This window comes from Oenanthe melanoleuca, chromosome 1A (genome assembly GCF_029582105.1).
Source record: "Oenanthe melanoleuca isolate GR-GAL-2019-014 chromosome 1A, OMel1.0, whole genome shotgun sequence".
Lineage (NCBI taxonomy): Eukaryota > Metazoa > Chordata > Aves > Passeriformes > Muscicapidae > Oenanthe > Oenanthe melanoleuca.
Window position 1 is genome coordinate 25,167,964 of NC_079334.1, and position 26,736 is coordinate 25,194,699.

Genomic DNA, 26,736 nt, shown 5'->3' on the forward strand with positions numbered 1-26,736 from the left:
ACGAAACAAGGACAGCGAAACAGCTCTTTTAAAAGAAAAGGTGGGTGGCTCTTAAAAGAGCCTTTGGGTCTCTGTTGCGATGGTCTGGTAGGAGCGCAAAGCTTTAGCCGCCGAAGCCGTACAGAGTGCGACCCTGGCGCTTGAGGGCGTAGACCACGTCCATGGCCGTGACGGTCTTCCTCTTGGCGTGCTCCGTGTAGGTGACGGCGTCGCGGATCACGTTCTCCAGGAACACCTTGAGCACCCCGCGCGTCTCCTCGTAGATCAGCCCCGAGATGCGCTTGACGCCGCCGCGCCGAGCCAGGCGGCGGATGGCCGGCTTGGTGATGCCCTGGATGTTGTCGCGCAGCACCTTGCGGTGGCGCTTGGCGCCGCCCTTGCCGAGCCCCTTGCCGCCCTTGCCCCGACCAGACATGATGACACCGCCGCTGCTGCTGCCGCTGCTGCTGTGAGGCAGCGCCGCCCGCGCTGCGCCTTTATACGGTGTGGTCGGACCTGGTTGGGAGCAGGGGCGGGCACGGCGGGCGGGGGCCGCGCCTGCGCCTCCGCCCCTTGTTCCGCTCGCGGGCGCCTCCCCGCAGCCCCGGCTCTGCTCTCCCGCCTCGCCCGCAGTCCCAGCCCTCGGCTTCCCCAATCCGCTTTTCCTTCCTTCTTCCCCTGCGGTTACTGCGATGGCCCCACACCTCTGCGGTTACAGCCCTTTCACCGGGGTTCGGCCGACTCGCGAACCTTTATCGGGTGTTGGCGCTGCGCTCCCCCGGTGCCTTGTTCCCGGGTAGTTTCAGGAGCTGCATTTTTGGACTTATTGTTCTCTCCTGCCACCACCGTGCATCATGTAATTTCCTTCTAACATTGTCACATCTGTTTTTCTACCTGATGACATAACTGTTAGAAACCTATACGTGTCTTCCGGTTGTTGTTGCTCTTTCAGGTTCACAACTAATATTTTCTACCGTCCTTAGTTGTTTTAACTTGAGCAGAACATATAATTTTTTTGCCTGTCAAATTTGTGTATAAATAACCTACCTCTTCTGAGTGCTATTTATTTCCAAGCATGCTTGCAGATTTTCTGCTTTTGATTTTGTTTTATTTCTCTTTATGTGCATTACTAAATCCTCTTAATCTCATTTTCTTCTCAGCTAATAACTGTATTTTGGGAACTTATATGACAGTTCCAAATAAAGAAACTTAACCAGGTACAGCATACAATTAAAAGAATTGCCAGAAAAGTGTATGTCCACTTTGTTAGCTTTCTCCTTTTTTAGATATGGGTTTGGGGCCTACATATGCTCTGGAAACATTTAAGCATAATTTCATGCAAATATATGTAAATATCCTAGAAAATAATGAATAACTTAATAGTTTTGAAAGCAACAGGCTAACCACAGCAAATATTGTGTAAATTCATCGAGAAAATTCTGAGAACACTTCCAACAGCTTTTCTTAATTTGTTTCCCCCATTCAAATTTTCATAGATGCGGTTTGTTTGGGGGGTTACACTGTTTCTGGAGAGGTTTGTTGGTGTTTGTTTTATGGCTTGGTTTGGTTTATTTGTTTTAGATAATGTGCACAAAATTATTATTTTATGTGGAAGTTATTTTGATTTGTATGCTACAAACACTAAGGTGATTTCTTTATATTTAATCAGTGAGGAACAGTGCTGAATATGTGAAATGTGAGCATGTCAGCTACAAACTGAATCCCAGACACAGGAAGCAGCAGAAATCTCTGTGAAATGGCTGCCCTGGGCTTTATATGCCCCTAAACACTTGCAGATATATAGAGTCTTAGAAAGCAAGGCTTGAAGCTCACTGTTTTTTATGTAGCACTTTTTAAAATTATATTTTATATATTATATTAAATAGCAATCTGGTTATCTTCCCCCTTTTTATCTACTTAAAAGTATGCTGTAGAATTCACCTGACAATCTCCCTTTAATGTGCTAGTGTTAAAATGTTCACAAAACTGCAAAGCAGCAGGGGCATGCTTTCCCCTGAATTTTGGTTGTTTACTTAAAATTCCAAGAGCTGGAGACTAGATGAAAGTTCCCTTGGAAGCTTTGCTTCATTCATCTGCAATTTACATCATTAAGTTAAAAACAAATTTTCCTCTTTGGTAATGCTCAGTAAAGAGATTTTAATGCAGCAGTATTAAGACAAGAGAAACATCAAAAATAAAGGAGGTATATAAGTCTGTTTTTCAGAAGAAAGAAGTGATATTTTAAATGCTTTTAATAGAAATTTCAAGGGGAAAAAAAGTCCTGTATGTTTCAATATTACAATGCAAGATGTGTTTTGTTGAAATTACAACATCGATTTAAAAGTTTTATTTTCATTTTATTCGTTGCTTGTAGACTGGGAGGCCTCATTCACCTCCTACCCCTACAACTCTGGGAAGAACTCTAACACGGTTCTTAGAAAACCTCTCTAGGTCAAAGGATTTTTCAATCATCTTTGAGAATTTGACCTGGAAATTGGCTCTTTCCAGTCTGTGCTCATTTCCAGATCTGTACTTTTGACTATGCATTAAATGTCTCTTCTCATCATTCACAACTTTTTGCCAGCTCCAGCAGCAGATTTAGGTCTAATGCTGTCAGAAACTCCTTGTGTTCCGCTTAAGGGAAAAACAAACTTAGTTGATTTTTGTTTCTGCATGCTGAGCAAGAGAATTTCTGTTCTCTCAAGAGTTTTAATGGACAAAGGCAGTGGTATAGTTTCCATTTATTTTGAATGATGTAAATTTGAATTTGTGTGATTTAAAAAAATTTAATCTCCTGAAAATGAGGCATGTTACATGGCATGAGAAAAAATATAAAGGGAAATAAAATTTGTATTCCTTTCAAATATGGAATATAGGCTTTTTTCTAACATTCTGAAGTGTATATCTCAACATAAGCCTCAGCCTTTACCCAGAAATTACCAGCTAAATAAAAAATATTGCTGTAGAACCACGCCAAGGCCCTCACCATTGTGGAAGCCACAACACTTGGTGAAGAGTTTGGGTGTTGTTCATTTAGGCATGGGGAAACTGAAAATACCAAAAAATCAACAGTTTTTATAGAACATTTTGACTTTACTAGTCATTCAGGAAAACAAATGCCAGTAAGCACAGAGGAAAATTATGGCAGCCTGAAACTCTTTTAAGCAGAAGGAGCAGGGATACATTATTTATTTTACTTTATAACACCTGTGCTAGGAATCAGCTTTGAAATTTGGCATTAAAACACAGAAAAACAGTAATTTTTTTACTACCTACTATTCATCTTTGGAACAGGAGCAAAGGTAGATGTCCAGTTTCTGTAAGCAATCCACAAAAAGTGTAATTGATTTACAGGATATGTGGAATTCTGATGCAGACTATGAACCAATTTAACAATGTTGTGGGGTTTCTTTCTCTCTATTATTCTTCTAAAAAAATTCTGGTTAGTATCTCTGTATAGGCCTGTGCTAATTCATAAACATGTTTATTGCCTGGAAGAAAAGCAACAATATTTTACTGAAGTATTTAGGTGTTTCTATTGGCATTTGCTGATTTTAAAAAATATAGGGAAGGTGAATGGAGTGATGATACCCAAACACAACTTGGATGTGAAGAAATTTTGAAGTATCAAAGCCTTGGGAAGCCTTCCTTTTGTTCATATGCAAATGCAACAACTTGCTGTGTTGGGTACATGCTCTCTTTTTTGTCTTTTTTTATTTTTTTATATGGCCAAAAAAATTAATGTTAGTCTACAGTGGCTGAGATATTAAAACTCAGTTACTGGATTACAATACAAATACTTGGATGATCCTAGGCTATTATGCTTGACTATCCAAAAGCAAAACACAGCTGAAGAGCAAAGTCAGGCAAATGATCTTTGACTTGCATCAGCACCCATGTCTGCCCTTCCTGTCTGCAGGTTAATTCCCACCTTTGTTTTGGTCTCCACTGAATCAGAGTTCATAATGGTTCATTTCCTGTGGGCAGCCACTGCTGACACTGCCCACCACCCTGCCATTTCATCTCACAGTGGGTAGAGATTGTCTCCAAGGCCAAGTGGTAACTTACATGAAGGAAAAATGAGCTAGGGAGAGTAGAAACACATCTCTAAACACTTTCCAGCTTCTAAGTAAATCAATAAACAATCATGACAATCATGAAATTAAAGAAAGATACTAATGTTCTGTGTATATCTCCAGGAATCTCAGAATTCCTTTTGTTTTATCAGTTTACTAACGGAGGCCTCACTAAATGGGACTTTTTCAACATTTACCTTCAAGCAGAGGAAAAAAATATATTTCAAATTACAAAAAGAAATTCAGTACTTCCTCTGATTTTAGCAGTTTAGATATTTCAATTAAACAGGGGTAATAAGAAAAGAACATGACATTTCTCAAATTACTCAAGTCACTGTGACTGTTTATTTTTACACTCTCTTAACAGCGGGGACTGTACATTTTACCGACATTTTATTCACCCTTTCACACCTCCTTTTAGCTCTGAATATAGCTGCTCATAGTTTTTTAGGAGCAGATGATGGCCCGGATATGGGCGGGTACAGAACACAAAACTATTGCAGGCATTCAGTTAATTGCTTGGTATTTGAAAGAAAGCAACATTGCATTGAAAACGAAGAAAAAGAAAAAAGAGAGAATCCATCCATTGTCTGTAATATCGAGCTGCCACTTCCCGGGGCAGGAATCCTCTTGGTAAGGTGTAGGTTCTGCTCTTCTGAAAGTAGCAAAGTGGTGAAGCATCATACGGTGTTACCAAAAATAAATCTTATATATCAACATTAATTCATTAAAACCGAGAAATCAGTTTCGCGTTAAGTGACCTAGCTACCCAACATACCCTCAAAAGACGAATTTTTCGGTTCAACTCCCAGTACATTTCAAAATTCAGTACGCTTCAGATTATGCTTCCTAATCAATTTTAAATAATTAAGAGGCAAGGACGAATAAATAGTGTACGGATTAACAGTAAAAAAAAAAAAAAAAAAAAAAAAAAAAAGGTAAAAAATTGTAATTGCAGTTATCCTGATTTCCGAAATTAATAAACGAAAGCTACTTTGTTAAGGTTACATTGAAAATGTAATGACCGGAGTATCAGTCTTCAGAGGGGCACTTTGTTACACTGCAACGCCGAAGCAAAAGGAAACTAACAACGACTTTCACACACACTGTTAAAGCAAGAACATCTCCCCAAAAGGCCGGAGCTGAGCCACAGTGACTGCTGAAGGGACACACAGAGCGGGGAGGTTTCGGAGGGAAGCGCTCAGCCGGGGGATCAGCTCTGCACCAGCGTCTGCACCATGGGGCGAAACTGTGTTACTTCCTCGCGTTTAACATCGATTTTCTCTGAGACCGAACTTTCAAACCGCTCTGTTTTTGCACTGCTCTGTAGAGAACCTTCTAAAGAACAAAATTTCATGCCGGTTGTACCCATTTAGCTCACTGTAAAATTTTAATTTAAAATATAAGCGGAAGATTTCTCTCTGCCGAGGTCTCTGCGGCTGCCCGCCGCTGAGTTTCAGCGCTCGTGCTTCCCTCATTTTTCCTCTTTCTAACGGGAAACTCCACCAGCTTGTAGCACAGCCTCCCCCCTTCCCTCCCTGAGAGAAACGGGGCTCATCGGCGGCAAATTTCCCGAAGAAAAACTCCTTTTTGCGCCTGGAAGAAACACAGCGGGCGCGGCGGCGGCGGCGGCGCGGGGCGGCGCGCACCAATCAGCGCGCGCGGCGCCGCTATAAAAGGGGCGGCGGCGGCCGCGCTCCCATTGTTCGCCCGGATCGCGCAGGGACAGCATGGCCGAGACCGCTCCCGTCGCCGCTCCCGATGTCGCCGCCGCCGCCCCGGCCCCGGCCAAGGCTCCCGCCGCCAAGAAGCCGAAGAAGGCGGCGAGCGGCTCTAAAGCCCGCAAGCCCGCGGGGCCCAGCGTCACCGAGCTGATCACCAAGGCCGTGTCCGCCTCCAAGGAGCGCAAGGGGCTCTCCCTCGCCGCGCTCAAGAAGGCGCTGGCCGCCGGCGGCTACGATGTGGAGAAAAGTAATAGCCGTATCAAGCTGGGCATCAAGAGCCTCGTCAGCAAGGGCGTTTTGGTGCAGACCAAGGGCACCGGCGCCTCCGGCTCTTTCCGTCTCAGCAAGAAACCCGGAGAAGTCAAGGAAAAAGCTCCCAAGAAGAAAACTGCAGCAGCCAAGCCTAAGAAGCCGGCGGCCAAGAAGCCCGCCAGCGCTGCCAAAAAGCCCAAGAAGCCGGTGACAGCGAAAAAGAGCCCCAAGAAGGCAAAGAAACCGGCTGCCGCCGCAGCCAAGAAAGCAGCGAAGAGCCCCAAGAAAGCCACAAAGGCTGCGAAGCCCAAAAAAGCGGCGGCAGCAGCGAAGAGCCCGGCTAAGGCGAAGGCGGTGAAGCCCAAAGCAGCCAAGCCCAAGGCGGCCAAGCCGAAAGCAGCCAAGGCAAAGAAGGCAGCGCCCAAGAAAAAATAAAGTGGTGCGGAAGAAGCCCTATCTGCCTTGCAGATAAACCCAACGGCTCTTTTAAGAGCCACCCAAGTTTTTACAAAAAGAGCTGGAATTCACTTAGTATTTTTTAAGTGTCCGTATAAGGTGTGTGCAATTTTACCCTTTCTTTGCTCCGTTTTTGTCTCTTTCAGGTGGACCCGGTAACATTTTTGCGCTCTTTTCTTCCCCAGTGCAGGGCAGCACCGCAGCGGAGCTCACTGCGGCACATCTCATTTACAAATAAATAAAATCCCTGTGCTTGCTTGCAAATACCTTCCCCTTCGCCCCAGGAAATCGGTGCGAGCCCGAATTCCTCGGGGCACTGAGGCACCGCTCCGGGCGACCCAGGTCTGGGGGGGGGGGAATTGGGATTGGGATGCTGCGGCTCTCCGTAGCTCTCTCCGGTCAGCCGGGAGGCGGAGAGCAGCGCCTGGACCGCCCCCAGAGCCCGGCAGCGTTCTAAAAGCCCGCGCTCCGCAAAAATTGGCCGAGCTCTTGACTTTTCTAGTACCCAGCAATTTTCGGGTTAAAGAGGCGCTCCGCCTTTTCCTTCATGTTCATTCCGCAGAAGAGGCTTACGGAACTCCCTGGTGGGTTTGTACCGCCTCTCCCACCTCCCCAGTCCCCTCGGGTTTTTTCACTTCCAGTCCGGTTTTATGCTCGCTTTGGAAACCCTAGGGGTCTGAGAAGTTGGAGGATTCGAGCTGTGCTGTGCATTCCTCCACTTCGGTGCTCTGAATCTCGCTCGTTGCAGCTGCCGCGCTCAGCTCTTTGCCGGTTTTTCATTTTTGCACACTTCGAACCATAAAATCTTGGTATTTTCTGCACGCGTATCAACCTATAGCTCTGGTCACTGGCAATTCTCCCTTCTCTGTTTAAAGGATGCAGTGCACACTTTTTGCTGAGATTGATCTATGAGAAAGCGGCTTATTGTGAGTGAGAGGCGAGCATAGCCTGTGGGTAAGGATTTACTTCGTTAATGAGCACAAAGCTCTAGCAAAGTTGATCTTTCACTTAAAAGATAACTTAAATATTTTAAGAAATTGTTCCACACAACAGGAAAGTGTGTACGTCTGCAGGAACGCTGAATGCACTGTATATAAGCTCCAGTGGTTATACTGTCCATTACATGAACAAAATTAGCATCAGACCAAAAATTCCTGTTAAACTTGTAAAGCTGAGTTCAGCAGGATAGCACAGATACCCACTGGAGAAAAGGATTGCAGTGGAAAAGAGCAAGAGTGGTCTGAGAAAACTCATTTGGTGGGGATAAGCGTAAAGTCATCTTTATGCCAACTGCACCAGTGGCATATCAGTCAGTAACCCTAATCCATGGCTTCTCATCCACCTTTCCCCTCAGCTTTGTGCACTGTAGATGCCATCTCATCTCAGCTGTGGGAGAGCTGTGCACAACTCCAGACAGATTCTCCCACAGAAATGGCTTATGTTAAATTATCAAGCACCACATCAGTGATTTGGTCACTGTGTCCCCCTCAGGACGCCACATCACCTCCAGCAGGCTTCTCTAGCTAAGAAGCAGGTTCTTATTCCAAACAGGAAAAGTTAATATCCTAAGAAAAAAATCGGGATACTATTTTGCTATCATGGTTTGAATTACTTGCTGACCTACTGAACTGAGGTTTGCTTACCAAATTACCACAAAACCAGCTTAATTTCAAATATATATTTCTTCATATCGTCCTTATCTCTTAGTGGGTTATGTTATTCCTGTATCTCTTGTGTATCTCTGTATCTTTTATGGTAGTCAGGTGGAAGAGTTTATTCTGCATGGCCTCATCATGTCTTTGAAAAACAATAAAAAAAGTCTCCCTTAGGGTCTCAATTCTTAAAAACATTAAAGGTGGAGTTTTATTGCAAGCGAAACTGTTCCACCAATTTATTAAGAAATCTTCCATATAAAGCAAGCTATGTTAGTTCAGGCGGAAAGATGTTTAAAATATGTTCTGGAAACAGTGTTGTTAAGACAGGGATGGTTTAGTTATTGCTGAGCAGTGCTTGCACAGACCCAAGGCCTTTCTGCTTCTCACACCACCTCATCCAAGAGGAGTTGGGAGGGGATGCAGCCAGGACAGCTGATCCCAACTGACCAAAGGGATATTCCAATCCTGCAGTTCCATGCACAGAGATAAAGCTGGGGGGAAGAAGAAGGGAGAGGAATAATCTGGTGATTGTTTTTATCTTCCCAGTCACTATTATGCATGACAGAGTCCTGCTCTCCTGGAGGTGGCTGAACACTTGCCCACCCATGGGATGAATCAATTCCGTTTTCCTTTGTTTCCATGGCTTTGGCTTCAACAATTGAACTGTCTGTATCTCAATCTACAAAGTTTTTCTCTTTTCTGATTTTCTCCCCCACCTCTGGGAATGAGCTGCATGGTGCTTAGTTGCTGGCTGGGGTTAAACCATGAGAGCTGAAGAAACCAGAAAAAAAAAAAAATCCTTCCTGTTATTCTAAGCTAAATAAATTGAAAAATATAGGTTATGTACATTTCAAGACTAAGTTTGCAGGTTCTCCAAAGGAAGGAGCTCAGTGGTGAAACACCTAGAATGTTGGGGCTGGAAGCTGGGAACAGCCAGTGTGGAATCTGGAAGAGTGCAACATAAACAGCATTGATTCCAGACCTGTTCTCTGCTGCTTGCATGTCAGCACAGATTTGAACCAGCTTGAATTTGGGTACAGAACTACTTTTCAACTAGACACGTTTGAAATAGTTAGACTGCACAGCTGAATTTTCCTTCCACAAGTTTCTCTTTTACTATCTAGATCCCAATGCACCAATGTACTGCTGGACACAGGGCTATCAGATACTTTTTTTTTGTGGAAATTTGAGGTGTCTCCTCTACGTAGAATGTTGTCAAAGCATAATGAAGTCATCAGAGTGACTCCTCCTGGGATGCTCATTCTCTCTCCATACTCATTTTTGGACACTCATTTCTAGATTTGGAGTTGCATTCTGATTTTAATTTTGCACATAGTGTTTTGCTGAACTCTTTGCATTTCCATTCCCATATGATTTTTGTTCATCAGTCCTGCATGAACTGTTGAGACATCAGTGAAACCTCAGTGACTGCAGGAATCTTTTTCTCGATGATTTAAGGATTGGGCTGCCAGCAGCTGTGCAAAAATTGAAATATAAAAAATTAATAATAGGATTATGGCTTATATCAAACATTGAAATGTAATCTAGTAAGAAAAGTCCCTACCTACAGCAGAGAGGTGTGAGATGACAACCAAGGGCCAAGGCAGGGGCTGTAGCTCACTGTCTATGGCCTGCACTGTACCTCCTTTGTTATCTGTGCACATAGGGAGATGCACTGTTGATGTCAAGAGAGAATAACTGGGTTGAAGTAGGAGCTCCTGTGGAGACAGGGTGGCTTGGACACTTTGTCTTGGAAGAATAGCACAAATGGAACAAGGTTATGATCTGAACTTTGAAGGACACATGGCCAAAAAAGTAACTTTTGTCTGATAAAGTCAGTTATATATTAAGTTGCAAGCTACTGCATATGCTGATAACTTTTACAAAGTATGTGCTACCACATATAAGACTATATTACACAATTCTCCACCTAGATCATGCCACATGTAAGAGGGAGAGTGGGATAAGATTATGCTGTATATAAGGAGGGGAGAAATTTAACCTGTTTGGGAGGAAGACAAAAAGACTTTGGGCAGGCCTTCGAATAAGAATAAGAATAAGAATAAGAATAAGAATAAGAATAAGAATAAGAATAAGAATAAGAATAAGAATAAGAATAAGAATAAGAATAAGAATAAGAATAAGAATAAGAATAATATCTGGGTTAACGCAACATTATTGTTCTCATTGGACCTCTATCATAGTGCATTTAGCACTGGCAGTTCTCAATTTGTAGTTCTGTTGCTTCAGTAAAATTCACTGTTCTCCAGTCTGTGATTACAGTGGTTCTTATTAAATGCAACCAGATCTGTAGAGCTGAAACTGTTAAACTGTACTATTTTTGTGCTCGTGCTTCTTATTTGACACTGCCAGGCTTACAGTGCTGAATTTGTGTGAATCAGAAATTAAGGCCAGCTGCACCCAACCCCTCTGATCACTGAGGACCAGCTGGAATGCAAGGGTGTTCATTTTCTGCCAAGTTTCTGTACTCTTAATGCAGCAGAGAGATTAGTCTGTATGATCTTTGAATGTCTTTTCTAACGGAAATTATTCAATGGATCTTAAGTTACTGTTTAATTTTATCACCTCACAGAACAGATTATACTTGGTGTATAATTTAGAATCAACTGTGAGTGAACTCAGCTCAAAACTTGCTCCCCTTTATTAGTTCTGTATTTCTGTCATGATTTAAAAAATCAATGCTATGAATAAGCATGTATCGACTATTTAAAAAAAAAATACTTTTCCAAATGGTTTCTGATATTTTGCAAAGCAAACAGACGGCAAGAGACAGAGGAAATTATATGCTACAAATCCTTGGGCAGAAGCAGCTCATTATGGAGCAGGATTTATATTATGAGGCTTTATCTTCATTCTGTTCCATTGGGAAAAAAAAAAGAAAAAAAAAAAACACACAGAAAGAAAAGCTCAGCTTTACAGAGCTGGACAACTTTTCACAAGCTTCTTAGGTATGTGATTTGCCCAGGATTTTGTGACAGCCTCATGGCAGGCATCTGCACGTGGCAAGAGCTCCTAGGGAAGAACTGTGATGGAATCAGTCCCAGATGCCTCATTGAGCAGACTGAAGATCTGGATTTTCATAGCAAGGCAAGTTCAGGGAGTTCTGCAGCCAGTAGTGCTAAACTGCCCTGTTGGTAATTCCCTGGGGACTTGCCTGGGCATTCACAGAGTGAAAAACCTGCTGCAAGCACGACACCAAGTATATGGTTTCCAGTGCAGGCTATACCTACTTTACTCCCAAAATCTCCTGGAAGTGGCAGAAGAACTGACTACAGATTTCCCAATTTCTTCGGATAGCCCAGTCTCCCACAGCAGACCAGTCTTGGTCCCTGAAATTCCCTCCCTGAAAGGAGAATTTTGGCCTTAGGAGAGATAACACCCTGACCTGAGCCGTGGCATCCCCACTGCAATCCAGAGGTATCTCCATAGCCCAGAAAAGAATACAATTGAGTTCCTTGTGGAACAGAGCTTTTGTTAGAGGTTTGAAATGTTAGGATGTCCCTTTCAGAGTTTTGGTATTTGTCTTGCCCCATTTGGGATTCCTTTGGGCCCATACTGAAAAGATGGTGCATGAACATGTGACAGATCACATTGTTTTCATTTATCAGTGAGACAGATGTGATTTCTCTGCTGAAAGGTGCAAGATCTCTACCTGTGGTCTGTGGGAAGATAGACTGATTATTGTTCAATCTTTTGTTGTATCCTCATGAAAGCATTCATTACATAAAGCTGCCGAACCAGTAAGGAAAGAAAACACTCTCAAGCAATCAAAAAACGTCCATGAGAGGGCAGCAAACACTCAATACAGGAAACTTTTATCCTTCCAGATAATTTTCATGTAGAAAACAGTCTCCTGAATATTTTTGCTAAATGTTGCTTCATTTAAACAGCAAAATTTCAGAATAATTTCCTCTGCTGAAGTGAGTAATAAATACCCGATAAATGCAAAACCACTCTTTTTTTAAATCACCCTATTTTTAGAGCATTTTTAGCATGCTCTTGTCTATGCCATCACAGCACTGGAAAATATTGTAAAAATGTTTGTCCAAAAGAATACTTTTACCTTAAAACACGAAAGTGAAAGGTAAAATCTTGGTTGGCATAGCTGTACTGATAAATTCACCTTCAGTTAGCATTGAGAGAAAGCGGGAAATTAAGATGTGAGAAAAACCCCGAGGATAGGTAGAACTGCTAAGAAACATGATTGGACAGAATTTGCTGCAAGATTATCCATTTTTTAAAAAGTGCAATAAGTGTATAAACAGCGAAGCCGCACACGAGAATCCATAAAAGCAAATTAAATACATAGGCCGTACATATTTGAAATAACTAATCAGAGCACAGTTTAAGTGAATCAATAAAAGGGTTAACTTTCTGTGAATGATCACGACATATCAAAGCTTAAAAAAATACATGAATAATTACACAAAAAAAAAAAAAAAAAAAAAAAAAAAAAGTGCGGTTCTTGCTATCTGACGCACAAGAAACGAACCAGAAAAACGACAGAATCACCGAACACTTTGTGCCTCGGGGAAGGGAAAATGGCACAAACACAGAAATTTTCTGCTCGCGGGATGTGCGAGAGAGAAAGAAAGGAAACGGCGCGAGCCGGAGGTTAGCCCCGCCCCCTTCTCTCTGCAGTCCTCAACCAGGTCCGACCACACCGTATAAAGGCGCAGCGCGGGCGGCGCTGCCTCACAGCAGCAGCGGCAGCAGCAGCGGCGGTGTCATCATGTCTGGTCGGGGCAAGGGCGGCAAGGGGCTCGGCAAGGGCGGCGCCAAGCGCCACCGCAAGGTGCTGCGCGACAACATCCAGGGCATCACCAAGCCGGCCATCCGCCGCCTGGCTCGGCGCGGCGGCGTCAAGCGCATCTCGGGGCTCATCTACGAGGAGACGCGCGGGGTGCTCAAGGTGTTCCTGGAGAACGTGATCCGCGACGCCGTCACCTACACGGAGCACGCCAAGAGGAAGACGGTCACGGCCATGGACGTGGTCTACGCCCTCAAGCGCCAGGGTCGCACTCTGTACGGCTTCGGCGGCTAAAGCTTTGCGCTCCTACCAGACCATCGCGACAGAGACCCAAAGGCTCTTTTAAGAGCCACCCACCTTTTCTTTCAAAAGAGCTGTTTTACAATGTTGCGGCTTCGTGAAAATAATGGCGATACTACTTCAAGATTTTACTAAAGGTGTTATGTAATTCTACCAAGGCTTTTTGAGTGCTATCTAAATGTGTTGATTTCTGTGTTAGTACGGAATTCGTTTCTACAATACGTTGTGGGGGTTTTTCTGTGTTCCAAATTCCTTTATAAAAATGACTTCGAAACATTTACTGAAAACGTGTTTTCGTGTGTTCGCCGATTTAAAAATCTAAAATGTTATTCTATATCATTCCTAATTTTGATTTGTGACTACGTACGAAAAAATTCCATATTTTCGACTCGGGAAAAATCAAATTTGGCCTAAATTAACATTTTGTTTGTTACTTCTCTTTCCGTCCCCCCAACCCCTATTGTCTGATTCCTTTATTTTTAAAATAAAACAATTAATTTTACACGGTTTTCTTGTGGTGATTTTGGGGGCTTGTTGGGAGGGCGAAAGGGAAAGGTTGGGAGGGGAGGGGAGGGGAGGGGAGGGGAGGGGAGGGTGCAATAAAATCAAATTAGGAACCAAGAAGTACATTTTTTAAAAATTATATCTAAACAGCCTAGCGCTAATATGTCTTTCATTTTCACATACAAAGTGTGCTCCAGTATGCGGCTCGCATCAAAAACATTTTTGTTGGTACTTCATGATCAAAGGGAAAAAAAGAATTTTATCTTCTAATTTTATATAAAAGCTTCAAAAATCATTTCGCACTTCCAAACAGTGATATCAATCAATAGATATATGTTTGCATGTATGATTTTCTCACACTTTCGTGAGTAGGGAAAAATTAAACACGAGACCAGTATTATATTCCTTCTCAATTAATTTCACAAAAAAAAAAAAAAAAATGTCCGAAGTATTATCATCATCAGGATGTTGCCTGATTATACCTAAAACTTCTCATTTAGAATTTCCTGGTGAAAACGACATATTTAAAACGTGGAGATAATAGACTCAAAATTATTTAAACCACTACAGCTTGTTAAATAATTATCATAGCTACAAATTTGTGTTACTGGATTTTTTAATGCCTCTATTTCAAGGTACCAGCCCATCTGTCCTTTGTGTCTTTGAGAATAACGCGCTTATTCACGTACGGAGCTGAAAGAAGCTTTTCCTTCTTTTGTAATCAGCCCATAATTTACAAAAAGCAAAGCAGAACAGAACAAAGACACAGAAAATCATAGAGCAAATAACTGCCGAATTTAGGCCCGTGCTGTTCACGATCTGTCGGGAGGCTGCAGAGAGGCGGAGCAGGAGCGATTCGGGCGCTGGGTCTGAATTGCCCGGGCCGGGCCCTGGAGCCGCCCCGAGCGCGGGGCCGAGCGGCTCCGGGCAGAGCTTCGAGACCCGGGCTGGGATCACACGGCAGCCAATCAGAGCTCGATACTGTGGTCCAATCAGAGACGCGCCAGCTCTATAAATACCGGCTGTGCAGGCTGATCTAACGCTTGTTCTTCCTCTTCGGCGGACGGTCCGGTCGGTCTTTGCGATGGCGCGCACGAAGCAGACGGCGCGTAAGTCGACGGGCGGGAAGGCGCCCCGCAAGCAGCTGGCCACCAAGGCTGCCCGCAAGAGCGCGCCGGCCACGGGCGGCGTCAAGAAGCCGCACCGCTACCGGCCCGGCACGGTGGCGCTGCGCGAGATCCGGCGCTACCAGAAGTCCACGGAGCTGCTGATCCGCAAGCTGCCCTTCCAGCGCCTGGTGCGCGAGATCGCGCAGGACTTCAAGACCGACCTGCGCTTCCAGAGCTCGGCCGTCATGGCGCTGCAGGAGGCCAGCGAGGCCTACCTGGTGGGGCTCTTCGAGGACACCAACCTGTGCGCCATCCACGCCAAGCGCGTCACCATCATGCCCAAGGACATCCAGCTGGCCCGCCGCATCCGCGGAGAGCGCGCATAAGTTTTCTGCTTCAGGCTACAGAAACCCAAAGGCTCTTTTAAGAGCCACCACATACACATCAAAAAGAGCTGCAGCGCTGCTTTATACTTTCTATCAAGTTTCACTTGGGTGATTTACTAAATAGTGAAGTCAAGGTGCTTTGTGAAAGCTAAAACGGGCGCGGAAACAAATCGAGTGAGAGAAATGTGGGATGAATTTATATATTAAGGGAGGATGATTAGTGAGCCTCAGACAGGAGGGAGTGGTTTACATCCCTGTGACTGGTGATTGTGACGCAGCTTTGAGGAGGAAAGGGGATGGAGGCGACTGACAGGGGTATTACTGTGTGTGGAGTGGATCCATGCTCAGGAAATCACCTTAAACTGGCTGGCTGGTTCAAGGCAGGAACAAAAAATCCCTGTGTTACTGTCAAACCTAGCTAACACAGATTGCCTTAAGGGGGCTGCCACCTTGCTGCAGCAATCCTTAACGCCAGGAACAGGAATATCCTAATACGTCAATTTTGATATCTCAGATTTGATATACATTGTTTTATCTGGTCTCAAAGCGATGGACAGCCATGCCAATGGCACGGGGTGCATGAGGCTTCTTGCACCACAGAAAAGGAACTGGAAAGGGCAAAAAACTGATTGAAAAGTACTGAAGAGAGGAATAACTTAGCAAACTTCCAGATTTCTTGACATAATAATACAAAACTCGGGGAGGAAAGGTTGTGGGTAGGTTTTCTTTTCATTTGGTTGTTTGATTTTTTTTGTGGAGGGGGTATTTTCAGTAAGTTTTATAAAAACCATGGAGGGAAAATTTATGTATTTTTGCACTAATGAGAGTAAAAGTGTCTTTAAACTTGCATTACTGTATCAGATGAATGCTGAGTGTCATTTCTGCAGCCAGTTTAGGATTCTTCATAAGTTCCTTGAAGGACAGATAGATACACCTGCAGTTTTCAGCCTTCTAAGGACTCACTTTTGTTTGAATTCTTACTATGAGACAAGGTCAAAATAACAAGAGTCTGAGAATCAAAACAGAAAGTTAAAAATTAAATTCAGGTTTATTAGTAGCTGATGTTTCTTCAGTTATTTATGGAGCCATCTCCCTTTATTCTCTCCATCCACAAAAATTCACATCTTGTGCTTGGGATGCAATAGTTCAGAGGACTGGAGAGGACTTCAAGGATGCTGATAGAAGCCAGAGTGGTCATCTGTTGTCATTAGTGGCTTCTGGGCACTATTTGCCTGCTTAGAGATGCTGGGCTGCAGACAGACCCCATCTGTCAGAGACAGCACTTGAGTGGTTGGGAAAAGAAAATAAAAAGTCTTTCTGAGTGTACCCATCAGGCAGCATAAAGATTTATTTGTGGCATTCTGCCTATTAACTCTTTTTTTTTTATTTTTTCCCTTGTTTCTTCTTCCCCCCACATTTAGCCCCCTGAATGAAAGTACTGATCATTTGGCCTGATTTTGGAACAAAGTTGGAACGGAAGGAGAGTTGTATGTTGTAGCATGATGATGATTTCTCCTTGTCTTGATTACACAGCATGATGTTATAAGAAACTTTTAACTAACAGCCTGGGGAGAGAAGGAAATATTTCAGTAGGCCATAAAAGTTCCATGTTCTCTTAAAAGTCAGAGAAAATAATAAACTAAAGGATAAACTCAGTCTTTCTTTCTTCCTTCCTTTTGCTTCAGTTGCAATAGAGCATACTTAGCACTAACCAGGAAAAATAAAAAAACCAAGAAACTCTGTGTTATTTCTAACAATTAGCACCATATCACTGCTGTTAGATCCTACCCAGTCCCTTTTAGCAATTTTACTGGATATGATTGTTATATGACCTGAGAACACAGAGAAAATATTTTAACCAACCCTTCTAACTTCGAATTTGGGCCTAGTTATGAAGTTTAAATCAGCAATAAAGTGCAAGTATGTAGCAACAAGTAATATCATGATGGATGCTACTGATGTCTTAGAGAGTAGACAGACATATTTTCAATATTAATATTATAATAATATAGTTATTTTTTAATTACACTTAGGCACAGTCCTGTACTCTTCCAGCAGGAGCACTGCCACTGTATAAATTCTCACCCCGTATTGTGCAAGTGGTGATATACAAAAGAAAAATTAAAGGTAATAGAATCATTAAAGTGAAAGAGACTTAGAGTGATCATCTATCTAGTACCAGCTGTGGAACAATTTCTATTATTTCTGTACACCATGTAATATTGTAACTGAAGAAAAACGTGCCAGATAGTGCTGAGGCCAAGGGGGCTGAGAAAGATGGATAGATCTGAAAATAATTAACATTTGTGAATGGAAAAAGAGGACATTAAGGTGTGTATACAGGTATGTAACATTTACATATATGTGTTTATATATACTTTCATACCTACATCAGTATGCTCTGAATATTTCTTGTAAATACAGTATAACTTATGTGTATTGTTTCAGAAAAAAAAAAAAAATGAAACCTCTTATAGGGCTCCCCACATGTTATACTCAAATGTTTGAGTTTTGATTTCAGAACAATTTGGCTGGTAACATTTAAAGAAAGGTTTTTGGACAGGCTGGAGTCCAAATGTCAAGGACAGAGGAAAAGATGTTGTGACAGAAAAATCAATAGAAATCTCAGTGCTTTATTTGTGAAGTTGTAGAAAACTTGACCTCTCTAAAATACTGAAACAGAGACAGTCCGTGGGACCTGGTACAACTAATAATTGAACTAAAGGCAAACTGTAATTTCCTGACTACAAACTTTTATTGAATCAACCAAATTCTGCTAAGGGTTGGCCTTTGATCTCCCTGAGCATGTTGCTCTACCGACTCAGTTTTCTTGTCAAATACAAAACACTTGTCTTTAGCTCTCAAAACAATATAAGCCTATTTCCTACAGCTCCCCCGTTGGCTAAATCTGCCAAGCCTTGACAGCTCCTTTCTTTTCCTCAGCTGATGTGGTCCCCAAAAGAAGACACAAAACTTTCTCTGTGACAGTGTTCTCCCTGTATTGGGAAAATAGAAGAGCTGACTTGTCAGAAACAACCATCAGATTCTCTAACCCTTTCCAGGTTCTCATTTAAGTCATCTCCATCTTGTCCTATCCCAACACACACCCACACATCCACACACAACTAAATTACTGCATTTTACAATTTTTAATCGTATCATCAAGTTTATAACCTTAGCACTTCTGTTTTAGTCATGTAATAGATGTAGGGCTCTGAGGTATCCAAATAATTTCAAGGGAATATCACATTAAAAGCAACAATAGAGTAGAATAGTTAATAAAAAGATGTTTGAAAATTGGTGTTTGTCTTTCAATAAAAAATCATGTTATACCTTCCACAATGCTTTAAAGTAAAATACGTACCTTTCCGAATAGGCTGATTTACGGAGTATCAAGTTGGAGGGGAGGGCGGGGGGGAGAGAAAAAAGGGGAAGGGAAAATGAGGCCTGCCTTCCAAGTAGGTTATTTCTCATTTCCTGTATTTGAACCCTAATTTGCTTCTTACCATTTACTTCTTCTGTACAGTTGAAGGATATTAGCAAGCACCTCATTTTAAACACAACATTGCCTAAAGAAAAAAGCAATTTAAGATACATGTCATTACTGGATTGCGTACGTCAGATTTATAATACTAATTTATAAGAACTTCAGAATTGCAATCTCATAAGGAAAACAGTGTTTCAACTCTCTTGTGCAATGTAGTGGCTCTTAAAAGAGCCTTTAGTGTGTGGGTGAAATAGCTCAGGATCAGTGGTCCTGGACTGGAGACTCAGGCGCGCTCGCCGCGGATGCGGCGGGCCAGCTGGATGTCCTTGGGCATGATGGTGACGCGCTTGGCGTGGATGGCGCACAGGTTGGTGTCCTCGAAGAGCCCCACCAGGTAGGCCTCGCTGGCCTCCTGCAGCGCCATGACGGCCGAGCTCTGGAAGCGCAGGTCGGTCTTGAAGTCCTGCGCGATCTCGCGCACCAGGCGCTGGAAGGGCAGCTTGCGGATCAGCAGCTCCGTGGACTTCTGGTAGCGCCGGATCTCGCGCAGCGCCACCGTGCCGGGCCGGTAGCGGTGCGGCTTCTTGACGCCGCCCGTGGCCGGCGCGCTCTTGCGGGCAGCCTTGGTGGCCAGCTGTTTGCGGGGCGCCTTCCCGCCCGTCGACTTACGCGCCGTCTGCTTCGTGCGCGCCATCGCTCAGGAGACAGACCGCGAACTCCGGGAACCGAAGAGAAGAAGCAAGAGCGGTGCCTGCCGCGGCCGCTTTTATAGACGGTTCCGCCCTCTGATTGGCTGCCAGGAATGCGCCGCTGCCATTGGCTACATTCAAATTTGAAAAGCCCGCCTCGAAAGCGCGCGCCCTCACCAACGGCTGCCGCTCTGGGCCCCCCCCGGTCTCGCCCTCCCCGCTTTTGTTTTAAGTGCAATTTCTTCCTTATCACAATATTCACAGTGTCCCCCAAAAAATGAGACTTTTAAGGAGAAATGGTTAAGCAGGAAATGAGAAACTGTAAATTAGCAGTTTGCTGAGCTGAATGCATGGAAAATTAATGTGGGGTTTTTTTCTCTCTAATTGAGTTTTGTATTTCAGAATAGGAATCGTAACAGTATTTTGGGGCTTGGATTTTCGTTACTATGGGTTGCGTGGGGTGAGGTTGCGTATTGTGAAGGGTTTTTGCTTGGACGGGTTGGGTTCTACTTAGCCTAACTTTCATCTGGTAGGGTGAATGCTTTTGGACCGAAATCAATGGTAAATGGGAATTTTCTAATCTAAGAGAGAGGGTTGTCAAACTACAGATTCTTTCAGCATTCTAAGTATCATGAGGTTGTTGCGGGAATCCAGCAAGTTATAAGGTGAATTTTACTTTTTCCTCTCTGTGCAGTATTTCCCTATTTGGGTGAGCTCTATTTGGAGTCGGATCAGGGGAAAGGCAGGTACTGACACCAGGAGAGCACCTCTGGCACCCCCAGATTGTATGAAATGTATTACTAACCTTAAACACAGCTGAAGAACAAGTAATAGGCAATTTCCTACACACCACGTTCGGAGGACAATGGGGATCGTTTGCCATCGTCGAGAAGGGGCTCAGAAACTGATACCTCTCATGTTAACTTCATTTAATGTAAGTACGTGTACGCTCCTACTGCTTACACAATGATAGGGAAAATCCCCCCACAGATGAGGTGACCGCAGGGATATACACGCGTGCCTTTAAGGCGTCAGCGCTAAACAGCAGACTATATTTAGGTTGCTTTGATAACTTTTTAGTTAAGATAGCAAATACACAGTCCTAAACATAAGAGTACTTAAAAATCATCGTTTTAAGATTCCGTAATCTTAGCTAAAACGGTCTTCAGCGTTCTAACAACTGTGACTACTATTAGTTAGAGAATAGTTAACGTGTAACTTTTTTGTAACACTTTTGTGTCAAGTAAAGAATAATTTTGAGCCCTTAAGTTCCAAAAGAATTAGGATTTCACCTTAAAGCAACACAGCTCTTTTTTAGATTAAGTGGGCGGCTCTTAAAAGAGCCTTTGGGTCTCTGTCGCGATGGTCTGGCAGGAGCGCAAAGCTTTAGCCGCCGAAGCCGTACAGAGTGCGGCCCTGGCGCTTGAGGGCGTAGACCACGTCCATGGCCGTGACCGTCTTTCTCTTGGCGTGCTCCGTGTAGGTGACGGCGTCGCGGATCACGTTCTCCAGGAATACCTTGAGCACCCCGCGCGTCTCCTCGTAGATGAGCCCCGAGATGCGCTTGACGCCGCCGCGCCGAGCCAGGCGGCGGATGGCCGGCTTGGTGATGCCCTGGATGTTGTCGCGCAGCACCTTGCGGTGGCGCTTGGCGCCGCCCTTGCCGAGCCCCTTGCCGCCCTTGCCCCGACCAGACATGATGACACCGCCGCCGCTGCTGCCGCTGCTGCTCTGAGGCAGCGCCGCCCGCGCTGCGCCTTTATACGGTGTGGTCGGACCTGGTTGAGGACTGCGAAGGGGGCGGGGTTCCCGCCAATTCTCCCCGATGCGTCACCGATGATGAAACAGCGCTCGCGCTTACCTTTTTGGGGGCTGTGAGGTTTGGCAAGTAAACCAAAGAGTAAAGCCCCTCCTCGAAAAAAAATGCAGCAATGTACGTGTTCATACAGTTGGGAAGCTTCCTCCCCTTCCCCCCCGCTTAGATTTCTATAAGCCGTTCAATATTTGCGTGTATTGCATTTTTTTTCACTGGCAGGGGTTGGTGTGAATTGCTTCAAATTCTCGTTATTTTCATACTGTTGTTCATTAATACTTTTGGTTAATTTGTATTCAAAGTGCTATAAAAATTGTTTTATAAAATTTTTAATGATTTGAAATCTCTTAATAGCTTTAATTTTTTTTCCACAATATTTAATTGTATAGGTTTCTTTATTTGGATTTCCACTTCCCATTTGTTAAATATTAGAATTTTACATCAGCACCTTTTTGTCTGTATACACATGCTAACCAGAAGGTAGAATAGAATCTTTTATTATTAGAAGTTATATTACTCTGTGACTTCTGCTAATTTGGCTCAGTTTGAGTTACTGTACTGGAGGAAATTTTGGGTTCTAATTTTTTACAGAATTACCTTTACTATAACTATAGACTGAAATTTCTGCTCCTTGACTAGTAAAAAATTCACTCTTCTTTTTTTGCTATAGATTCAGCTTTTCAATCCTTGTTTTTGTGTGTGTGTGTGTGTGTGTGTGTGTGTGTGTAAATACTGGAAACAAAAGATATCCTGAATTATCTTCTGTGAAAATCAGGAATGGTCTTTGTCTTAGGATGTTCCTAATGTCATCATGCAAAAACATCCTAAATTGGTAAAACTGATACCTTATTAATACTATTTTTTCTCTTTTCCTTATATGTATGAAAGGTAAACATAATTTCTATGTAGTCTTTAAAATTGTAAAGTTTAAAAAAATCATTCATTATATGCTACTAATACTTCAGGGTTTGTATTTAGGTCAACATTAGTAAAAAAATGTTGTCAGGCATATTTTAAGAATTTATTTGAAAAAAATTCTAGAAATACATTTGTACTTTTAAACTTATAGTTTTTAATTTAGTGTAATTATTGGATAAATTTTCATATGCCTTATTTTCCACCCACTGGCAGCTTGTGCTTCCTTCCCTCTTCAAAATATTGTCTGTCACTCTGAAAGGAAGAATGGAAATGCAGTATGACCTCTGGAATGAGAACAGGTTGTACAGATCCCTGCTTTTCACTGTATCCATGCTCTTGTGATCTGCCATGCTGAAAAGATAGATCTCATCTGGAGGAAATAAATAAATTCTTCTCTTGTACTGAAAACCTGAGCTCTTCTGATGGACCAGCATATTCCCACAAGAGAGGAGAGCTCAGAGGAGGAGGGCAAAACCACAATGAGCTGGAAAAAGAAAACTGCAAAAGAAAAAGAAAAAAAGAAAAAGAAAGCTGCAAGGAACACTGCACTTATTTCAACATCAGGGACACTGCAGGGTTACCATGGCTCTAGACAAGAGAGCTGCACCAGTGAATCATCAGATTTCCTCAGATGATTAACAAAAACTGATATCTTCCTTCAGCAAGCCAGATGAGAATGAGGGGTGGGAAGGATGGGCCGTGTACATGTGAATCAGCCCAACATAACCTGTAAAAACTGGAGAACAACTAGAAAAGTTTGGAGATAGCAACAATCTTGAGATGATTTTAACCAACATATTCCACCACAGGGACTGAGTGAGGGGGCAGCATTGATTTTGAGCATATAGAGACCAGTAAAGAGAATTTACTTTCTACAGTGATTCAGCTGTATACTGCAAATTCTTTATTATGTTTGGCTGCAATTTCAGTACAGTGTCCTTCTGCTAATTAAAAATACAATGTAATACTGAATGAGCTCTTTAGAAAAATTTGAAATGAAACATTAAACTCTCCTCAAGCAATGTCTGAAAGAACCTGGAAGGAGAGTATTCAACTCCTGCAGCATGGAGATGGGATCAGCTGGGACCTGCTTCTACACAGGACTGTAAACTGCACAAGATCTGAATTCTTAGTCCTTAAGCTACTAAATCTACCCCAGTGTTCTTTGTGCTCTGTATCCCATGCCTACATACTCTCAGTTCAGCACATAAGCCATGTAGGAAAGCTGTGCTTACTAATGTAGAGCAGCACAGCATTTTGGTAAAAAATTATTTAAACAGAGAAAGCTCTGATTTTAAGACTAAAGCATAAAAGTCAATATTTGCATGTGTAGATTTATCATTTGGAAGGAATCTTCTGGCAGTAGCATAGGTACAGAAATGCTTTATGATGTCCAAGTAAAACTAGCAAATATCACAAATTTAGTTTAATGACTGGTACACTGATAAATAATTTAGTATTTCCCCCACCTTTCCCTGCTAATTCAGATAGTCAGATGTTGGAACCACCATCCTCATCTTTTTATTTAACCCCTCCAGCTGGTCAGAGATATAAGAGTTTGGGCTGTAGCCCAGATTTGGGCTGTTGCCAACTTCTTTGTTGCCAAATTCAGAAACCACACAGGGACTGATAAATCAAGAAAGGATTTCTGTCATGGTCCAGCATCTTGGGCTGCACCTTTGAGGACCCAGTTTGCCATTCACACAGAGCAGCTTACAGTTCAAATGATCCGCAGAGAGGCAAAATCTTCCAAAAATTGTCTTGTGGGAAGTTGTCTGAGTGAAGAAGGCTTACATGGGCTTCACCCCATCACTCCATGCACAAACTGAAGTCTTGCAGGCTCACTGAACAGCTGGAACAGCAGGTATAGCTGAAAAGGCCCAGGAAAAAAAGGCTGGAGGAACTCCCAGATCAAGTTTGGGGTGTTGGGAAGTTGATGAAATACTCAGTTATTCACATGAAACTATTATAGGATATAGCAGAGAGGGAACAAGGTCAATAACCTGTAAGAGGGGGCAAGGACAACAATGCATAGCAAACACTGGCCATGGCCATAGCATTCCTGTAAGCACCACATTCTTTGCAGAACTGAGACTGAGCAGCTCCTCTTGTTGCCTGGGCTCATGCAGAGCTGGTCTGGCCACTATGTTTTTCAGCTGAACTCTACCAACCCTTGTAGAGCTGTAAGTGCTTAAAAGCAGCTGAAGTTCTGCCTTGTCTAAATGGTGCATACCTTTCCAAGAACAAATGTAATGTAAGCATCCTAGTAGAAATTTATTGAATATTGTCTTGGGCTATGCATTTCTAGAGGAAGCCAACTCTGAAAAATGGTGATATGCCTTGTGTCAGTGATTCCAGACACTGCTGCTGTGCTCTCTTTTTGTTACAGCAATACTTGGTTGGAAAACAAAAAAAAATCCAGTTGAAAACCTCGACCAATTACAAATTTATTCATGGTCATGCTCTGGCCAACGCAGCTTGTCTTTAAGGATACAGCAGTGAGGAAAGTCACCACAATGTCCAGGTCCTGTCCAGGTCAGACCAGCCATTAAATGGTCTGAGGCAATATCATACAAGTGTCTTCATGTGCAGAACTTGGCACTTCTCTTAAACAAACTGCACAAGATTTCTGTTGGCCCTCAAGTTTATTACCATCCCTTTTGTTTCAAAGTATTAGTTTTGACCCTGTTTAGCCTTCTTCACTCAGTGCTATCCACATATCTAAGTGTACATTCTCATCACCCAGGTTGTCCGAGAAAATATTAAATCATATCAGCCCTGGAGCATTGTTTTTAACACCAGTTGTCTGCAGACACTAAGTTGTTAACTATAACCCTTTGGCCCTGTGCCAGTGACAATTTTCAAATATGCAAGAGCCTGATCCTGCCTGTAGTCCCTCTGATCCCAAACAAGAACACTTGGTAAACAGTCCCAAAAATGTCATAAAATGTCAAGTATATTGCATACAGCATTCCTCCTTTGTCCACACAGATACTCTTTAATCAACATTTCTGTGATAATTACCTATACCTAGACATGAGCAATTTTTATTGCATTCCACCCTCTACCAAGTCAAGAGAACCCATTTTATTTCTGAGACTCAGTCACTCTGTTTTGTGGAGACTGCTGTCACTCCCTGCAAGATTTTTTACTCCTTATTAGAAGTTATTTCCTTACTGCTGACTTGCAGCAATGAACATCTGTTTTCCTGTGTTTTCTACAATATATTTTCTACAATTTTCTGCAATAAGGAAAAATCACTCCCTTTCCCATCATGTTTTAAGTGTTCAGAAGAAACTTCAGTTTTTCACCATTCTGTTTCAATAATAAATGCTTTTTTCATCAGGGAACAATTTTTAAATGTCTGACAATTGCAATTTCTCTCTTCTATGTATTGACTTATTGTTTACTTCCTATTACCTGAAATTTGAAACTAAAAACTAGGCCTAAACTCCAAATAGGAGTATAGCATTCCTGACTACAGAGGAAGATCTTCACCTGCCTTATAGAAGCAGGCACTGTGATCCTTTTCTACAAACATACTGTTTTTGATTTATTGTCAACACAGAACTATAATCTGAAGATCCAGACCTACTCAGGTGCTTGTCAGCTCCTGCTGACAGTAGCAGTTTTGCAACACTTCTTAGTATTTGTAAAACTGGTACAGTTTATTCCAGATGAAGGATGTAATGTGTCTCTGAAGGCAGAGTCTCTTATCTGGCATTTTTCAATACATAAAATGTTCTCAACCATTTTTATTATTTTTCCTGGTTGATACTCACAATATTTATACGCAGATTTTAATTCAGATCAGAAATAAAATTATATCAGGTCTAGGACTGATCCCTGCAGTCCTAGGCTGTCTGAGACTCCAGTTCAATTTCATAGTTGCCAAACATAAACATTTAAATACAAATTACTACTAGAAGGGTTGGTGCTTCTTTTCCTGACTCTTACTTTTATTTCTAGTACTTTTCTAAAATTAAACAAAATGATACTGAGAGAAAATTTTTAGTGAATCAGCAAATTCCAGGGAAACATTGCACCCTGTACTGAGATTCTTAATAAAGAAAGTTTTGGAAGAAGCCTATTAAATATGGTTTTCATTCTTTCCTTTAAATCTGTTTTGAGTACTGTAAATTCTAATTTTTATTCATATCTTCCCTGAAATTTTTTGACCTTGTAATTAATACAACTCAACATCAATGAGTTATCTCTTCCTCAGCATATGCTGAGTCTCTAACCTGAGAAATGCATTGATCTGTAATCCAAAATTATTTTGTATTTAGGTCTTGGCCATACTCTTCAGAAATCTAAAGAGTGAGAGAAGCTTCATAGGCTGGGTGCAGAGCTGGGCTTGCAGCATATTGTCCCAGGGAAATTTTCAGCATCCCATTTCCCCCCATTCAGAATGAAGGGCTGGAATCACCTTTAATATTTTGGGAAATGGCATCTAACTACATCTACATCCTGGGTCTGATTGGAGGGGTAGGACAGAGTTATTCTCTATTGATGGCATAGTTTCAATTTGCATTTCTGACTAAATCAGTGTTTACTGCCTCCATTACAAAAAGAAAAAAAAAAAAACAAAACAAAACAAAACAAACAATCAAATAA

The 26,736-nt window shown here is 42.5% G+C and overlaps 6 protein-coding genes across 6 annotated transcripts; 3 read left to right on the forward strand and 3 right to left on the reverse strand.

Moving 5' to 3' along the window:
• Positions 1-452, reverse strand: LOC130267141 (histone H4). The gene has a single exon (XM_056516477.1). It carries the CDS (start codon positions 413-415, stop codon positions 104-106), a length of 312 nt encoding a protein of 103 aa, XP_056372452.1. The 5' UTR covers positions 416-452; the 3' UTR covers positions 1-103.
• A 5,310-nt stretch (positions 453-5,762) lies between these two features.
• Positions 5,763-6,488, forward strand: LOC130267100 (histone H1.03). The gene has a single exon (XM_056516433.1). The coding sequence runs from the start codon at positions 5,786-5,788 to the stop codon at positions 6,464-6,466; it is 681 nt and encodes a 226-aa protein (XP_056372408.1). The 5' UTR covers positions 5,763-5,785; the 3' UTR covers positions 6,467-6,488.
• A 6,374-nt stretch (positions 6,489-12,862) lies between these two features.
• Positions 12,863-13,590, forward strand: LOC130267135 (histone H4). Its single transcript, XM_056516470.1, has one exon. The coding sequence runs from the start codon at positions 12,896-12,898 to the stop codon at positions 13,205-13,207; it is 312 nt and encodes a 103-aa protein (XP_056372445.1). The 5' UTR covers positions 12,863-12,895; the 3' UTR covers positions 13,208-13,590.
• A 1,204-nt stretch (positions 13,591-14,794) lies between these two features.
• On the forward strand, positions 14,795-15,934 carry LOC130267113 (histone H3). Its single transcript, XM_056516448.1, has one exon. The coding sequence runs from the start codon at positions 14,802-14,804 to the stop codon at positions 15,210-15,212; it is 411 nt and encodes a 136-aa protein (XP_056372423.1). The 5' UTR covers positions 14,795-14,801; the 3' UTR covers positions 15,213-15,934.
• Positions 15,935-18,937: 3,003 nt separating this feature from the next.
• LOC130267115 (histone H3) lies at positions 18,938-19,414 on the reverse strand. Its single transcript, XM_056516450.1, has one exon. It carries the CDS (start codon positions 19,391-19,393, stop codon positions 18,983-18,985), a length of 411 nt encoding a protein of 136 aa, XP_056372425.1. The 5' UTR covers positions 19,394-19,414; the 3' UTR covers positions 18,938-18,982.
• A 905-nt stretch (positions 19,415-20,319) lies between these two features.
• Positions 20,320-21,113, reverse strand: LOC130267138 (histone H4). The gene has a single exon (XM_056516474.1). The coding sequence runs from the start codon at positions 21,084-21,086 to the stop codon at positions 20,775-20,777; it is 312 nt and encodes a 103-aa protein (XP_056372449.1). The 5' UTR covers positions 21,087-21,113; the 3' UTR covers positions 20,320-20,774.
• Between the last annotated feature and the right edge of the window lie 5,623 nt (positions 21,114-26,736).